The sequence below is a fragment of the Octodon degus genome, unplaced genomic scaffold (genome assembly GCF_000260255.1).
Source record: "Octodon degus isolate 3935 unplaced genomic scaffold, OctDeg1.0 scaffold00015, whole genome shotgun sequence".
Taxonomy (NCBI): domain Eukaryota; kingdom Metazoa; phylum Chordata; class Mammalia; order Rodentia; family Octodontidae; genus Octodon; species Octodon degus.
Genome location: NW_004524591.1, coordinates 383,812 through 398,508, shown reverse-complemented (window position 1 = coordinate 398,508; position 14,697 = coordinate 383,812). Strand labels below are relative to the sequence as shown.

Here is a 14,697-nt window from a genome sequence, read left to right as displayed (position 1 = left end):
TTGTACAGCATTTAACCACTAAGAGGAATATGCAGTGTGTTATTTGTTGAAACTGTACTTCCGATTTGATTTGAAACTCTCTCATTGCTATCTGTTTATCAATAAAACTTTGAAAATAAATAAATAAATAAATAAATAAATATCCAATATAGTGCAGTAGTCCATAATAGTAGTGGGTTATCCATAGGAATGGCAATGTCAGAAGTTGTTGACTTGAGCATTTTACAGCTCAGCATATTAATATGGCTTTAGTTTTATATCTTGTTTTTACACTTTTCTGCTGGATGTTTAAGACCAAGATAAAGCAAGACCTATATAACAAGAAATGTAACTTTTGTATCTGACAAGGTCAGTCAAATCCCCTGGGAATTTACCCTGCAACCCTGTACAGCAGTTTATAGATCTTTTGCCAGTGTCAGCCATGTGGATGAGTCATGGCCATTGCTTGACCAATTTTCTCTCTCTGATAGCCTGAGAAAATGTTTTCTTTCCATGTAACTCTCCTTAGGCACACTCTACATCATAGATTAATTTTCCTCTGGGGCCCCTAATCTCCTTGATCAGAAAATTTGGGACACAATTGTGTTATTTTTACAGATTAGAAGAAGGTAGTTTCAAAGATTTGAATACACTTTTCATAGTTGCCTAGCTATCAGGAGTAAAGCCTTTCCCAGATCTGATCTTCTGACTCCAAATCTTTGTTTCCCAACAGGATATGGCAACAGTGTCACTTGAGAGTGTAGTACCATGGCTTCTCTAGGGGTGGTTTCTTTGCTGTCTAGTTTCGTGGGTCTGATATAGAAGCACAGGGGTTTTTTTTGTTATGTTTTCCTATAGAACAATTGCCTTCTGACCCTTGCCCTTTTCTAAAAACAGAATCCCTTTTCTTGCAGATGCCAGAGTGTATATGCATATTTGAACAGTCACCTGAATCTGATTAAGAAGGCTCGGCCTTTGGGTTACCTGACTGTTGACTTACATGTTTGGCCAGATTTCCATGGCAACCGGTCTCCCTTAGCAGATCTGACACTAAAGGGCATGGTAAGTAACAGCCTGTCCTTGCACAAAAGTGAAGGCAGGTCAAAGGGACAAAGTTTGGAAGAAGCAAAGTGAAGAGAGAAAAAAAGAGGAAAAATAAAACATAACAGGCCACTAGCACAGTGGCCTCTGCAGAAGCACTGCTGGTGGAAAGGCCTTCGCTGCTCCACGACAGTCTGCTGAAAGTTCTCATTGTGCCTGAGCCAGCCTTGAGCGCATCCAGCATAGTATATGTACGCTACTTTTGCTGCTTTGTCCAAGGCAGTTATACCTATGCAATTTGCATATTTACATCAGTTGATAGTCATGTTTGCTATCACTACCTCCAGGCCACCTGGTAAGTCTATGGTAAATATCACTGCCACAGCCACAGTCCTGGAGGCTCTGAGTTAGGGCTCTCAGAATCTATACCAATGTTCTTATGGTTTCAGATTAAAATTTGATAAAAATAAATGCCATTAATACCTTATAGTGTGTAGTAAATTCTATTAGTAAGCTTTAAGGTCATTTGCAGTTTAGCAATTCTGGGCCTTCCTGGAAGGTCCAGAATGAACTTTTTGGGCAAACTTACAACTACCTAATGGCAGTTTTAACATCTTGAAGACCAGGAAGATTAGGTAGCTTGAAGCAGTCTAACCATCCAGAATCATACTTGATAGGAGATGAAACAGGTTAAAGCAAGAGCTGAGTTTGAATTCCAAGGGGCAATGTAAGAAGCCATGATGGCCAAATGCAGGAAGAAGTCAGAAAGTTGAGAATGAAGGGCAAGTAAAAATAAAGGCCACAAGCAAATACTCATAAGTGAAATAAACCAGACTTGCATGTGTAAACATCGTGTTTTCTCCCTAGTATAAGACACTGAAAGTAAATAAGATCCAGTAGCTACAATAATGGAGGCAGAGCAGTGTCCAGAAGGCCATAGTGGCATGGGATTCACTAAGAAGCCTTGTTTTCAGATAACCAACTCTGTGTACAGAGGGGAGGCGAAGAACACATTTTACTGAGATACATGTCAGTGTCATGATGAAACAAACACTTAAGAACTTAGAAGTGAAGAGCCTTCAACATTTCTTCAGATGACCCCAAGGTAGAGCAAGCAGCACACTAAATGATCACCACTCTGGACCCACCCAAATCTATGGTCCCATCTTGCCAATATCTGTTATAACCAGCCCCAGTACCCAGCAGATCAAACACCACAACTCCCTGTGGCTTTTCACTGTTTTTTAAATCCAAACCTGCCATGTGAAGACCTAGAAATTACCATCTTAAGTATGTTCTAATAAAGGTGCTCAATGGCAGATTGTACTTCTAAAGGAGTCTGTGGAGTGCTTTGAGGAATTCCCATCTCGCATGAATAAATACGTAGTCACCAAAAGAGGCTTCTTACATTGGGCTATATGCCCAATTATTTCTAAATCTGCCTGTTTACTTTTGAAAGAAGTTTTACTGCTTCACTCAGAATCTGTCTCCTTATGTCCAATTTTGAACAACAAAATAATTCCCCTGAATTCCTCTATGATCATGTTACTCTATATCCTTTTGCCAGAATCTGTAGTGTTACTAAAGGTTACATGCTAGAAACTACAGTGTTACTGTGTGCTGTATCTCTTCTTAATTTTATCTCCAGTACCCGCTCAGGAAATAATTTAATGGGTATCTACTATGTGCCAACCAGTGCCACAGACACAATGAGGCTCAGAATTGCCTTCATTCATGGAGCAGGTTTAAAAGGCATGAGGTGACGGGTTTGATAAAATATTAATAACAACTAGATTTGTTAGGATAATCTCTATATGACAAGAACCATGTACGGTTTCTTCTTTTGGTTTCTGAATCACTTCTGTGGATGCATAATAAGTGCTTAATGGTAATCTGTAGGCACCATGGCAATAATAAAGAGGTTTTATTGCTCTAGGAGAAAATAAACATGAACAATTTACTAATACCAAAGGAATTGGATAGACATTTACTCTTACTATGTATAAATATTTAGTATTACTATTAATGTCCAAGTGGATTAAAATGAGCTCCCATTGATATGTGAAGGCCATTTCTGTAATTCTTGCTCTCAAGAGGATGAAACAGTAGGATCCTGAGTTTAAGGCCAGCCTTGACTCCATAATAAGACTTTCTCAATGACATAACATAAAGTAAGCTTTCAGGTCCTGTTATATTTGAAAGGGGTTGAAAGAAAAATGAAACACGATTTCACCCCTCAAAAATGTTACTGTCTTTAGGGGCAGATGGAAGAAACGCAATGAGAAGGTGGGGTAAGTGCCAGGTGTCACTTGCTGTATGGGCTGTCAGGATGCAGGAATGAGCACTGCACAGTGAAGTGTCCATGGTCAAAAAAGGCTTCTGAAAGAGAGACATTGACTGAGCAAAGTAGGGAAGATGGTTTAGCCAAGGGCATCACAGTATGCAGAGTTCTAGCAGAGAAGGAAAGTTTGGCATGTGAATGTGCATGACTGGGTTTCTTGTTTCTTTGTTTAATCTATGACAGATTGCAGTTAGTGTTATTTCTTAGAATTAAAAAAGAAAATGTTTTCCCAGAGAGCCTCTGTGCTCCCTATTCCTTCTGCTCCAACAATTACCACTTGCATCCATTTCTGCCCTCTCCTCTCCACTGCTGTCTTTTTACCTTTGAGAACATGCACTATTCCATACATGTCGTGAGCACCTGCTGTGTGCAGACGATGCTAAACCCAAAGAATACAAAGACAAAAGTATATATTTCAAGTTCACATGAAAATGAGAAGCACATTACTGTATATGTATGTGTGTGTGTGTGTGTGTGTGTACGTACATTGTTACTACACAGTACACTGTTACTACACTTGTAGACTAGGCTTCTATCCAAATTGAAGGAAGTGCTCAGTGAATATCTCAATTTGAATCTTTTTTTAAAGCATCATCGTCTGATAAACCCAAATGTAGCCTTTCTCTACTGTACTGGAAAATACCTGTGAAGATATAAAAAAAGACATAAACTCATTGCATCTTTGAAAATTAAGATGATACTCAACTAGAAAAAACTAGATATACCCAATGAGATTCTGAGAAGATTTTTCAGGACCTAAAGGACTAAGGGAACTTCTTTGATAAATGTAATGTAGGACATATGAAAAAAATATGCCTACGACCTGGGGTGAAATTGAACCTCTCCACTGTGAAAACATCTGTCCTTCACAGCCTAAATAAACACTGGCCAGCTATTCACCTTTCTACTGCTCATGGCCAGGTTTTATAGTGTGTGGGTGTTTTGTGAAGCATTGAGTGAGTTTACCTCCTCAGAGCCTCCCTCCTAGATGAGCCACTCACTGTGCTTCATTTAGTTTAGTCTGTTTGAAACCAAGAATCTGGCTGGGCCGGAGAGTGGCTCAGGATGAACAGAGGGCTGACATTTTAAGGCTCCTGCACAGAATTCTGCTTCTGGGCAGAGCAGGAAGAGCCCCGAAAGTTCTGTGGACTTAGAAAGAGAGTTATTTGAGGACTGGGAAGAAAGCCAGGCAGTAGTGATCTGCTTGAGTCTTACAGTGCTGCATGGACTGTGGTAATAGCATCTAGTCACAGATTGTAAGGGGCAAATCCAAGTGTGCCATGGTTGAGGCTGAGCATAAAGCATGCTGGGAAACACTGGAGATGTTTAGCTCTTTAGTTAGGGTAGATTTTAAAAACAGTAAGTCCTACAGAAAAAGAAAAAAAAACCACATTGAAGACAAAGAAAAAAGTGCTATTTGAACTCTTAGTGAAAGGCCTCTTGAAAATAGTAAATATTAAAAGCAAAAGAAAATATTATTGAGTACACAACATATTCAAGAAAATCCTTAAAAACATGTCTTTATGAGATATAACAGAAGCTTACACAAAGAATGAACAGATATGAATGGTCAGGCATGAGAAGAAAGGGAATGACAACTCTGAATACAGTAATGAAATCAAAACTGTCACTGGAAGCAAGAAAATATGTAATTTTCACTGAAGAAAATATGATCAGAATTGTCATAAGATTTGCAGTGAACTTTAAATTTACTCTACTTGAAAGCATTTTGAGGAAATAGTATGGCTTGTTTACTTCTTTAATCTCACTAGTCTCTGTCAGATAATTTCCTTGTAGTCAAATAAGTAGTGCAGCTTTTAATTGCCAAGTGAGGAATAAAAGCTGCTACCCAAGCTAATGCCAAGAAGGAAAAGGACTAAAATAAACTGAATCCTGAGGCTTGTCACAGGATTTACCTCAACTCCTGACCTAGACTTTGTGAAATACATTGAGGACTGTGAAAAGGTGTCCCCAAAGATCTGCCAACTGGGGTCTAATATGAAGCAATGCTCTTCCACCCAGCATTCACTTCTGTGCTCCTCTCACCACTGGTGTTGTCACTCACCCTCCCATTTTTACCCTAACTATGGGCTTTGGATCAATGCTCTGCTCTGTCCCCTCTTGGTAATGGTACTGGTTTCCTTCCAATTCTTATTGCTGTTTTAACAAGTGTCTTAAATCTATCCTAGGTCCTTAGATTCACATGCAGGAAGGAAACATACCCAGGAATCTTCTCATTTTGCTTATTAAGAATCCTTTGTTTTCCTCTGGCACTTGTTGTCTCCTACTATGGGAGAAGCTGTTTAATTTTTCCTTCATGGTTAAAGCATCAAGCTGCACCACAGGCTGAGGCAGTGGAAAGAAAAGGTGGGCAATTTAATGGTGTTCTAGACTAAGTACCTACTAGGTTTTTCTCCTTTTCACTTGATAAGTAAGTGCACAAGGAAAGGAGAAGGCACTCTCAGACAGAAGCACTGTCTGAAAGCAACAGAAACATCGGAAGTAACAGCCAGTATAAAACATTTAATACTAGTGATCTTACTTTCTTTTACAATAAAGCAAAAATAATACATGCTTTTAAATTAGGGAAATGTCATGGTCACACAGGAGCCCACAGGTTGCCACCTGTGTCCCCCAACAGACAAATGGTACAGCCAAAAATCATTAGCTAACTAAAGCAGCTTTTATAAATCTTGGAAACAAGGCAGTGCTTAGACATGAACATGAAAACTTTTTGTTGTTATTTAACACTTTTTTCCCAGTCATTTTAATGTATCATTTTTGCTTAAGAAAAATAAAATCCTGTGATAAAAATTAATCTCCTCTGTGTTATTTAACTGATTTTCTGACCATGTTTCTTATTGAAGTCATTAGTTGTAAATTATGAGAGGTCACACTTTTGTTTTTCATTTTTCTGTGTTTTAGGGAAGGGTCTGCAGGGTGTTTAGGGTCTTACTACTAGATTGGATTTGTAGTGATCCACCTGTTTACAGTCTCCCAAGAGTTGGGATTACAGGCACACATGCCAACACACCAATCTCAATTGCTATCTCAGCGTGCCCTGGGTGCGGGGCCAGCACAACAGGCCCAAGGATATAACCCCCGGGTCCCTGAGCGCAGTTTAATCCACTGAGCTGTTTGGCCAGCCCTAAGCGGTTCCACTTTTATTCTTTTATGTCTTTTTCACTTTTTTATTTTCTTAATTAATTTTATTGAGAAAGAAATAGCAATGAGACAGTTTCAAAACAGGTTAATAGGACAGTTACAATAATTAATACATTGCATATTGTTGTCTTTGTAGTGGTTATTCATAGTACAAAATGTTCACATGATATTTTCCCTGAACACTAATAGTACAAATCTTTCTTCTCATTGAACTAAGAGAAAGTATCTGTATATCTAACCTAATTTGTATATTTGGTTTGTTTTTTGTTTCACCACAAAATGGTCCTTCATTTATATCCCCCTTTTTTGTTTAGTTCTGTCAGAGATGGATATTCCATTGCCATTCAGATATTGTAGGTGCATGAATTCAGCACAATAATCCAATATAGTCCAGTAGTCCATAATAGTAGTGGGCTATCTGCAGGACTGGCAATGTCAGAAGTTGTTGACTTGAGCCTTTTACAGCCCAGCATATTAATATGACTTTACATTGTTCCCATAATTTTATTGAGAAACAAATATCAATGAAACAGTTTCAAATCTGATTAGTAGGACAGTTTCAATTATTAATACATTGCATATTGTTGTCTTAGTGGTTATTCATTGTACAAGATGCAGATATGATATGAGGTCCCACTTTTAAAGGACCTGATATATTAACCACTGCAGTTACTGTCATTACTTCTTTCACAGTAACTCTGCAAGGTAATGTTTCTCTCCCTTTAAAAGAAGAGAGCAGCTAAAGCATAGGTAGTTAAATTGTTTACTTAGAGGGGAAGAGAATAGAATTAGAATCAAAAACTAGTCAATTGAAACTTGGATCACTGACATTGTTTTTATAAAAAAGAAATAAAACCAAAAAAAATCCAAGGTTTTTATGGGGTTTTTTCGACTTCTGCTTTATTTTTGCTATGCCTGTCATATTTGTTAATCATTTTATTTTGTTTTGTTTTGTTTTGTTTTGCAGAACCAGGGATTGAACTCAGGCCCTTGCGCTTGACAGGAAAGCGCTTACTCCACTGAGCCATCTCCCTGGCCTGCTCTTACTCATTTTAGTAGCCTTTAAGATCGGAATACAACGCCAGACTTCCCTTTTAGCACTGCATACTTTCCTATATTCACCAGACAACAAATTAAGCCAGAAGGCATTGTGTTTGAACAGGAATTCTTACCAAGGCAGAGAAGACTGGGCAGAGAGCTAGATACAGTCTGCTAGAAAGGTCTTGGAAGTGAACAGTGGGAAGGAACTAAGGCCAAAGGACCAAGGATGGAATCTGAGTTGGAGTACAGATTCAGGGTAGGGTGAGACAGCATTACAAAGGAATGAGAATGGCTCAGACCGAAAGCCTCAGAAGCAGGGGAGACCTAAGTGTGAAGTGCCTGGTACACTGGGTAAACCAGACAAACTGATGTGTGCTGTACAACTCATCAATAGACTATGGAAATCCTTGAAGAGAATGCAGCCTAGTCTTTGTGTATGTCTTAGTTGCCTATTGCTAGTGTAATAAATTACACAGAATCAGGAGCTTAAATGTATTCAGCCCAACTGGTTTCCCTGCTCTAAGTTTCTCAGGGCTAATGCCAGAGCCCTTCCTAGAAGGTTTTCGGGGAAAACATCTGCTTTCAAACTCATTCAAGCTGCTGATGGAATTTAGTTCCAGCAGTGTAGGACCACTGTCTCAGTTTCCTTGCTGTTAGTGAGGTCCTTCTTAGGATTGCAGCATTCTTGGGCCTGTCACCCTTGGCTTCCTCCTCCAAAGCCAGCAGTGGTATGTCAAGTCCAGCTTTGTGGTCTAAAGCGCCTCAGTAGACAAGCTTAGGCAGGTGCAAGGGACCCTGGTCCATCCCCAGCACCACATGCTGCCCCAGCCCTGCTCTCAGGGTGGGCTGAGCTGACAAAAAAAAAAAGTCCTCATCCTTTGAATCTCTCTAATTCTGTTACTGCCTCTTCACTCCTACTTTTCTCTTCTACACAGTGTCTTGACTGGCTCTTTTGCCTTCCTTTTCTGCTTTTAGAGACCAACGGAATAATCCAAGATAATCTCCCTTTTTATTGTCATCTGGCTAGTATTAATTCTCTCTGCTTATTTCTTTTATAGCTGTGCTTAGATTAGTGTTTGAATAGCCAGGATACAGGATTCTTCGGGGGGGCGGGGGCATCTTTAGAATTCTATCTCCTATTTCATGATAACGTATGCATCTGCATTTCCCAAATCTAGTAAGTTAAAAGAAATGTATTGCCAAGTGTTAGCCTGGGCTGCCAAACTACTGAGATCTCTAAATGTTGAAGAGGTGTTTGCTTCATTTCTTTCCTATCTCCAGAGATTTTCTATAACTCTTTCCTTGATCTCCTCATTGTCTTGTTCATTGTGGACTGAGCACATGGAGTACTTTTGCTGCTCCATTATGTATTGGAAAAGCTTTCAGCTCATTCCCCTGTGTTCTGGGTGCCCCATCAAGCTCTGATGATCCTAGAATACCTCAGGACTGAATTTCTTTTCTTTTGTAGTCTTTAGAGACCCCTTGAGAAACTATTCCTAAGCCCTATTGTCTTACTTCAATTCTTTTAACAACTAGGAAGGAAAAAGTTAACTAAATTACTACAGGTTGAATATATTATTTGAAATGCCTGAAGCCACCAGTGTTTCAGATTTAGAAGTTTTTAGATCTTGGAATATTTGAAAATACACATGAAATATCTTAGCGATGTGACCCAAGACTACACATGAAATTCATTTGTATTTCACGAATATTTTATATACACAGTCTGATGGTAATTTTATACAATGATGATAATTTTGGGCATGAAACAAAGCAAGGGGAAGTTTCCAGTTGTACAATGTCAGAGCTCAGAGTTTCATGTTTTATATTCCACATAGCATGCTATATGTGTAATGTATTTATTAGTAAGCCTAACTATTGGAGGGCTGATTAAGATATCATTTGTAACATCAAGGTTTAAGGTGCTCATTCCCGCAATTTAGTGTATGAGTACTTTGTTAAAACACACATTTCTGGGGCCACATCAAGAGTTCAGTAAATGTGGAGTAGAATTCCAGTAAACCTACATTCCAGTTGGATGCCAGGGAAGTGTTAAGATGTGTGCACAGCCTTGAATCACTACTAAGATGTAGCAAGCTGAAGTTCAGTCTCTCTGCTAATAGAGAGAAATAGATATTTGTATGTTATGAAGATCAAAGGTATCATCAAGTACTTTTTTCAAACATGTGCCCTACTGTGTTGTCTTTGGTCACCGATTCAGGGTACATTTCTATACCACACAGTGAAATGTCTCGACACTATGCAGTGTACCATCTGCCATGGCTTCTTCATACCAAAATTTAGTGTTCCTCATTCACATCCCAGTGGTCCACACAGCCATTAAAGGAGTTGGTTTATTACTGCATCTAAATTAGTGAATGGATTGAGCCATTTGTGCAATTTTGGAGAGAGGAAGGCAGAGTGGACATTTATTAGGTGTCACTTATGTGCACATGACTCTTCAAGAATGAGAAGAATGTCTACTTCAGAACAACGTACTGAAAAAGCAAGGCACTTTGCAAATGAGATCAGATTCAGTCCTCACAAAGAAATGACTACAAGCCCTATATCCCTGTTTGACAGATGAAAACTTGAAACTTAGGGAGGTTTTAAAATTCATACATGTCATGTAGCCAGTTAGAGGTAACATCAAAATTTAAAACAGTTTTTTCCCACTCCAAAGCTCCTCACCTTTCCATTTACATGCACTTCCTTTCTAAGTATAAACATCCCGGATAGAGGGAGCACCAAGATGGCAGAGTGGTAAACAGGAGAAAGAGCCTCTCTGAGGGTCACCATCTAGATGCTGGACTATAGTAACTCAAGTAAGAAAAGCAGGAAGGAGCTAGGTCCCCTGCATCCTGGAAGATTCTGAAGTATGAATTGAGGCCCACAGAGAAAGTGAGGAGAACAAATTCAATGAAGAAGGAAGAGGTAGCCAGTAGCATCTTCTCCCTGAGATGGGACTCACTGCGTGAGAGAAGTGATTCAGACCTGACAACACATGGTGACTGCTGGTGAACACAGGGGCCTCCGCAGAGAGACATAGCACTGGAGGGAAACAGTGGACATGAAGGACTACATTAGCTGTTGGTGAGTGTTGAGGCTTCAGTTGTCTTGCATGAGATAGCGATTGGCCAGGGGCCATCTTCTGGAAGGACCACCTGAGCTCAGACCTCAGAGTGGATGCTGGCTCCATCCATCAGCTCCCAGCTGGGTTCATGCCCATTGAAGGTATACTGACAGTTGGAGGCAAAATGAGTCTAGTCTTGTCCAGAAGGTGCAATTACCCACTACCCCACCAAAAAGCTACTGATGGCTTGCTGGATAAATTAATACAGACAGGATTCTGTTTCTACACATTGTCTGCCAGTGACAGCAGAAACAAACCTGGAAGTGGACTTTTTCCTTTTTTTATTCTCTCTCATTTGTTTTTGCTGTGGTGGTGATTTATTTTTTGTTTGTTTTGTATTTTTGTTTTTTCTCCTTCATTGGTTGATCTTGCTTTTATATGAGTGTGAACACGGTTTCTAGCCTCTTTGTGGTTGTGGTTCTGTTCTGTTCTTTTTAACTCTTCCTTTTCTTTTTCCCTCCAGTCTTCAAAAAGACTGTACCAGTTTTCAAAAATTAGCATGATCCTCTTTTCTAGCCTTATTTCTAGTCTTTTCTTCTTCTTTCACTTGTCTATTTTCTCCATGTCCCATTTTAAATTTTAACCTCTGAGAGCAAAATTAACATATTAAGAACTCTTATATTGCGTATAATTTTCTTGTTTGTTTTAGATTTTATTATATAACCACAAATCTAGTTTATGCACTTAAAGAACAGCTGTTCTTCCTGGTATTCCAAGACCAAGATTGACTAAATATTGTAGCATGATGCCAGTGAACCAGGGGCTGGGCAAAAGAGGCTGTAACTTTTCATCCACCAACACATTAAAGAGGTGGAATCTTACAACACACTCAAAACCCAAAAATCAGCTACACCTGGAAGATACCTCAGAGAACTAGTCATTTCCTAAGAGTTCAAAATACTAGAAATAAAACAGCTCCCCATAAAGAATTTATAAGCATCAACCCAGGAATTTAACTTTAAAAAACGGTAAATGAGAAAACATTTCACCAAGAAGCAACCTCAGACATCAAGTTCATCAAATGCAAACCAAAGAAACAGTGAGATGGGGCAATCCAAAAGCTACTCAACTAGCCTTTCTGAAGTAATAACAAAAAGCAATTGTGTGAAGCTCTAGAAAAATAATCAAATTAGAAATAATTTTTCAGATAAATGCAGATGTATTTATACATATTATAAATGCATGGTATCCACAATGAAAACCATGCTTAATGACTCTAGAGAGCATATAGATAAAAAAGAAGGAAGCTTAAGAAAATTATGGAAGCCAAGAATGCTCAGCATAGGAAAGAAATTAATCCATAAAGCAGACTCAAGCAGCTATCCAGGAAAATAAAAATCCCATTGAAATTATCCATAGCAGGAGATGACCCAGGGCCTGCTGGATCCCGAATCGACCCAGAGCCCAGCCTGGCATGTGAGTGAGACCGCTGTGGCCTGCCAGATCCTCATACAACACAGAGCCCAGGCCTGGCGTGGAACCCTTCAGCAGAACTCCCTGCAAAGAGGCTAGAGGCAAGACCCAACCAGCTGATTCAGGAACAGAACATCTTGCCAGAGTGGCACAGAGGGTTCACCTCCAAGGGCTGCAGCAGGAAGAAGTGGAGCACAGCAGCTAGACCCAAGCCAGATCCAAGCAACACCCACCTGGAGGAATCTGAACTTCATACATCTGGACCTAATGCTAAGGTAATAATTCTATCTAAGCTCTACATCAAAGATCGGAAGACAGTGGTATACAAAAATGACAAAGAGAAGGAACAAAATGCAGTCTTAGGCCCCAGAACAAATGCAGAAGACACTAGCATAGAAGAAATTGGAAATCACACACCTGAAATCCCTGAAATAATAGCATCTGAAGTAAAGAAACAACTGCAGAAAGGTATACAAAAAATCGTATCAGAAATAATTTCCCTAGTAAAAAAAGAAATGATAACTATAAAGAAAGAAGGACTAAGTGCTTCTAAAGGAGACACTGATAAAAAAGAGTAGAATATAGAAATGATGGAGTCCTTGAATAAGAAATATAGGAAAAAAATAGAATGTATGAAGCAGATTCAAAGTAATATACAGGAAATTAAAACCTCAATCATAAGCTGGCAAAACTGTTTGAATGTAAGTGAAAATGGACTTTCAGACCTTGAAGACACCATTGCACCTAGTGAAAAAGTAAGAAAAGATTTCTTAAAAACAAGTAGGATGCAGAAAAAAATAATTCACTACCTGCAAGATGATGCAGAGATGAACAATGTGAGACTAATAGGCATCAGTGAGAAGGAAGGAGTCAACACAAATGATATAAAATGAATATGAACAGAAGTAATAGCAGAAAATTTCCCAAATATGAGGAAACAATCTGACATTCAGCTAACTGAAGCATATAGAACTCCAAATAACATCAACCCAATTAAAACCACACACAGACATATAATAATCAAGATCCCTGAAATCCAGCACAGGAACAGTATACTAAAAGCCACTAGAGAAAAGAAACAGGTCATATTTAAAGGAAAACCCATCAGAATAATGGAAGATTTCTCTTCACGAACCATCAAGTCAAGAAGAGCATGGAGCAAAGTACTACAAGTTTTCCAAGAAAACAAATTTCAACCCAGACTGATATACCCTGCAAAACTTTCTTTCAAGTATAATGGAGAAGTGAAATACTTCCATGACAATGAACAACTAAAGAATTTCATGATGACAAAGCCAAATCTACACAGACTACTAAATGATGTTCTAGACAGGCTACAAAATGATCACAACTTCATGAATGAGAGTGGAAAGAATCCACCAAATAGGGCAAACAATTAAACACAGGAGAATAAGAGCTATACAGAAGCAGTCTTTCAGTTATTCTTTTGTATACATCAAGATATTTCCATCAGCATACTCTACAAATGGACTTCTGCATCCTATGTGTCATGATGCTGTCTGGGTCTACATGGTGTATATCAAAGAAATAGCAGTAGCTCATTCCTACAAGTGACACCTGGTCACCAGTAAGTGTCATGGACATTATCCATGTCCACAACAACTACAACTTTGTGCAATATCCTATCCCCAAACTGTTAGAAGTGCTGGTCATTTATTTGCCATTCCAGTATTTATCTTACATTTTATTCTTAGTGCTTCTTTACTATCATGAAAACTTATTCTTAGTTTAACTGTTTTGAAACATTTAATTTTTAATTAATTAGTATTTAATTTTCTGAATACTGCTTAATCTTAATTTTTGTTCTAAAAAATAAACTGTATCTTTGACTTACAATTTTTTAAAAGACATGGTATGATATCTTCTCCTAGTATTAGAAATTTTAAGAAGTATATTTCTATTTTCCATTGACTTCATATTACTTCTTCCCTATTATACACACACACACACACACACACACACACACACACGAAAAAAGTACATGTATAACCCTACATAAGATTGGTACTGTTTCATAGAAATCTTTATTGACCTTTTTAATAAGGGTTCATCTAATATATTTTATGTAGTCCAGAATAACTATCATTTTGAGAGCTCTTTATTGTATATGCAGGAGCATACTGTAACTTCTCTTGCCTTTTGAATTACACTCTTTGTTATTTCCTATATGCTACATCTGGAGATATTCGAATATTTCAAGTTTGTATAATTGGAAAATATTTTACATTTAGTTTTCAATGGTTTGTTTGCTAAATATAAAACGCAGAGAGTGCCGGGGAGATGGTTCAGTGAAATAAGCACTTCCCTGGCAAGCACAAGGGCCTGAGTTCAATTCCCGGTTCCAGAAAAGAAAAAAAGAATGCAGATAGGAGAGATTTTTTTTTCTTTCTTTCAGTCCTGTAATTAGTCTAGTTTCTTACACACTTGGTCTTTTTTTTTTCTTTCTTTCTAATGTGGAATAAAATGTTATTTAATTTTGTTCTTCCATAGCTAATATTTTTTATGTATATACTTCATTGATTTTTTTCTTTATAATCAGTTTTGGACAATTTCATTTTTGTGT

General features: G+C 38.3%; 1 protein-coding gene across 1 annotated transcript in view; it reads left to right on the top strand.

Annotated features, from left to right (window-relative positions):
- LOC101574187 (FGGY carbohydrate kinase domain-containing protein) overlaps nucleotides 1-14,697 on the top strand; it is a 285,894-nt gene that overhangs the window by 121,508 nt on the left and 149,689 nt on the right. Inside the window, exon 5 of the mRNA XM_023709961.1 lies at nucleotides 894-1,041. Coding sequence (XP_023565729.1) covers nucleotides 894-1,041 — 148 coding nt within the window. The remainder of the gene's footprint in view (nucleotides 1-893; nucleotides 1,042-14,697) is intronic.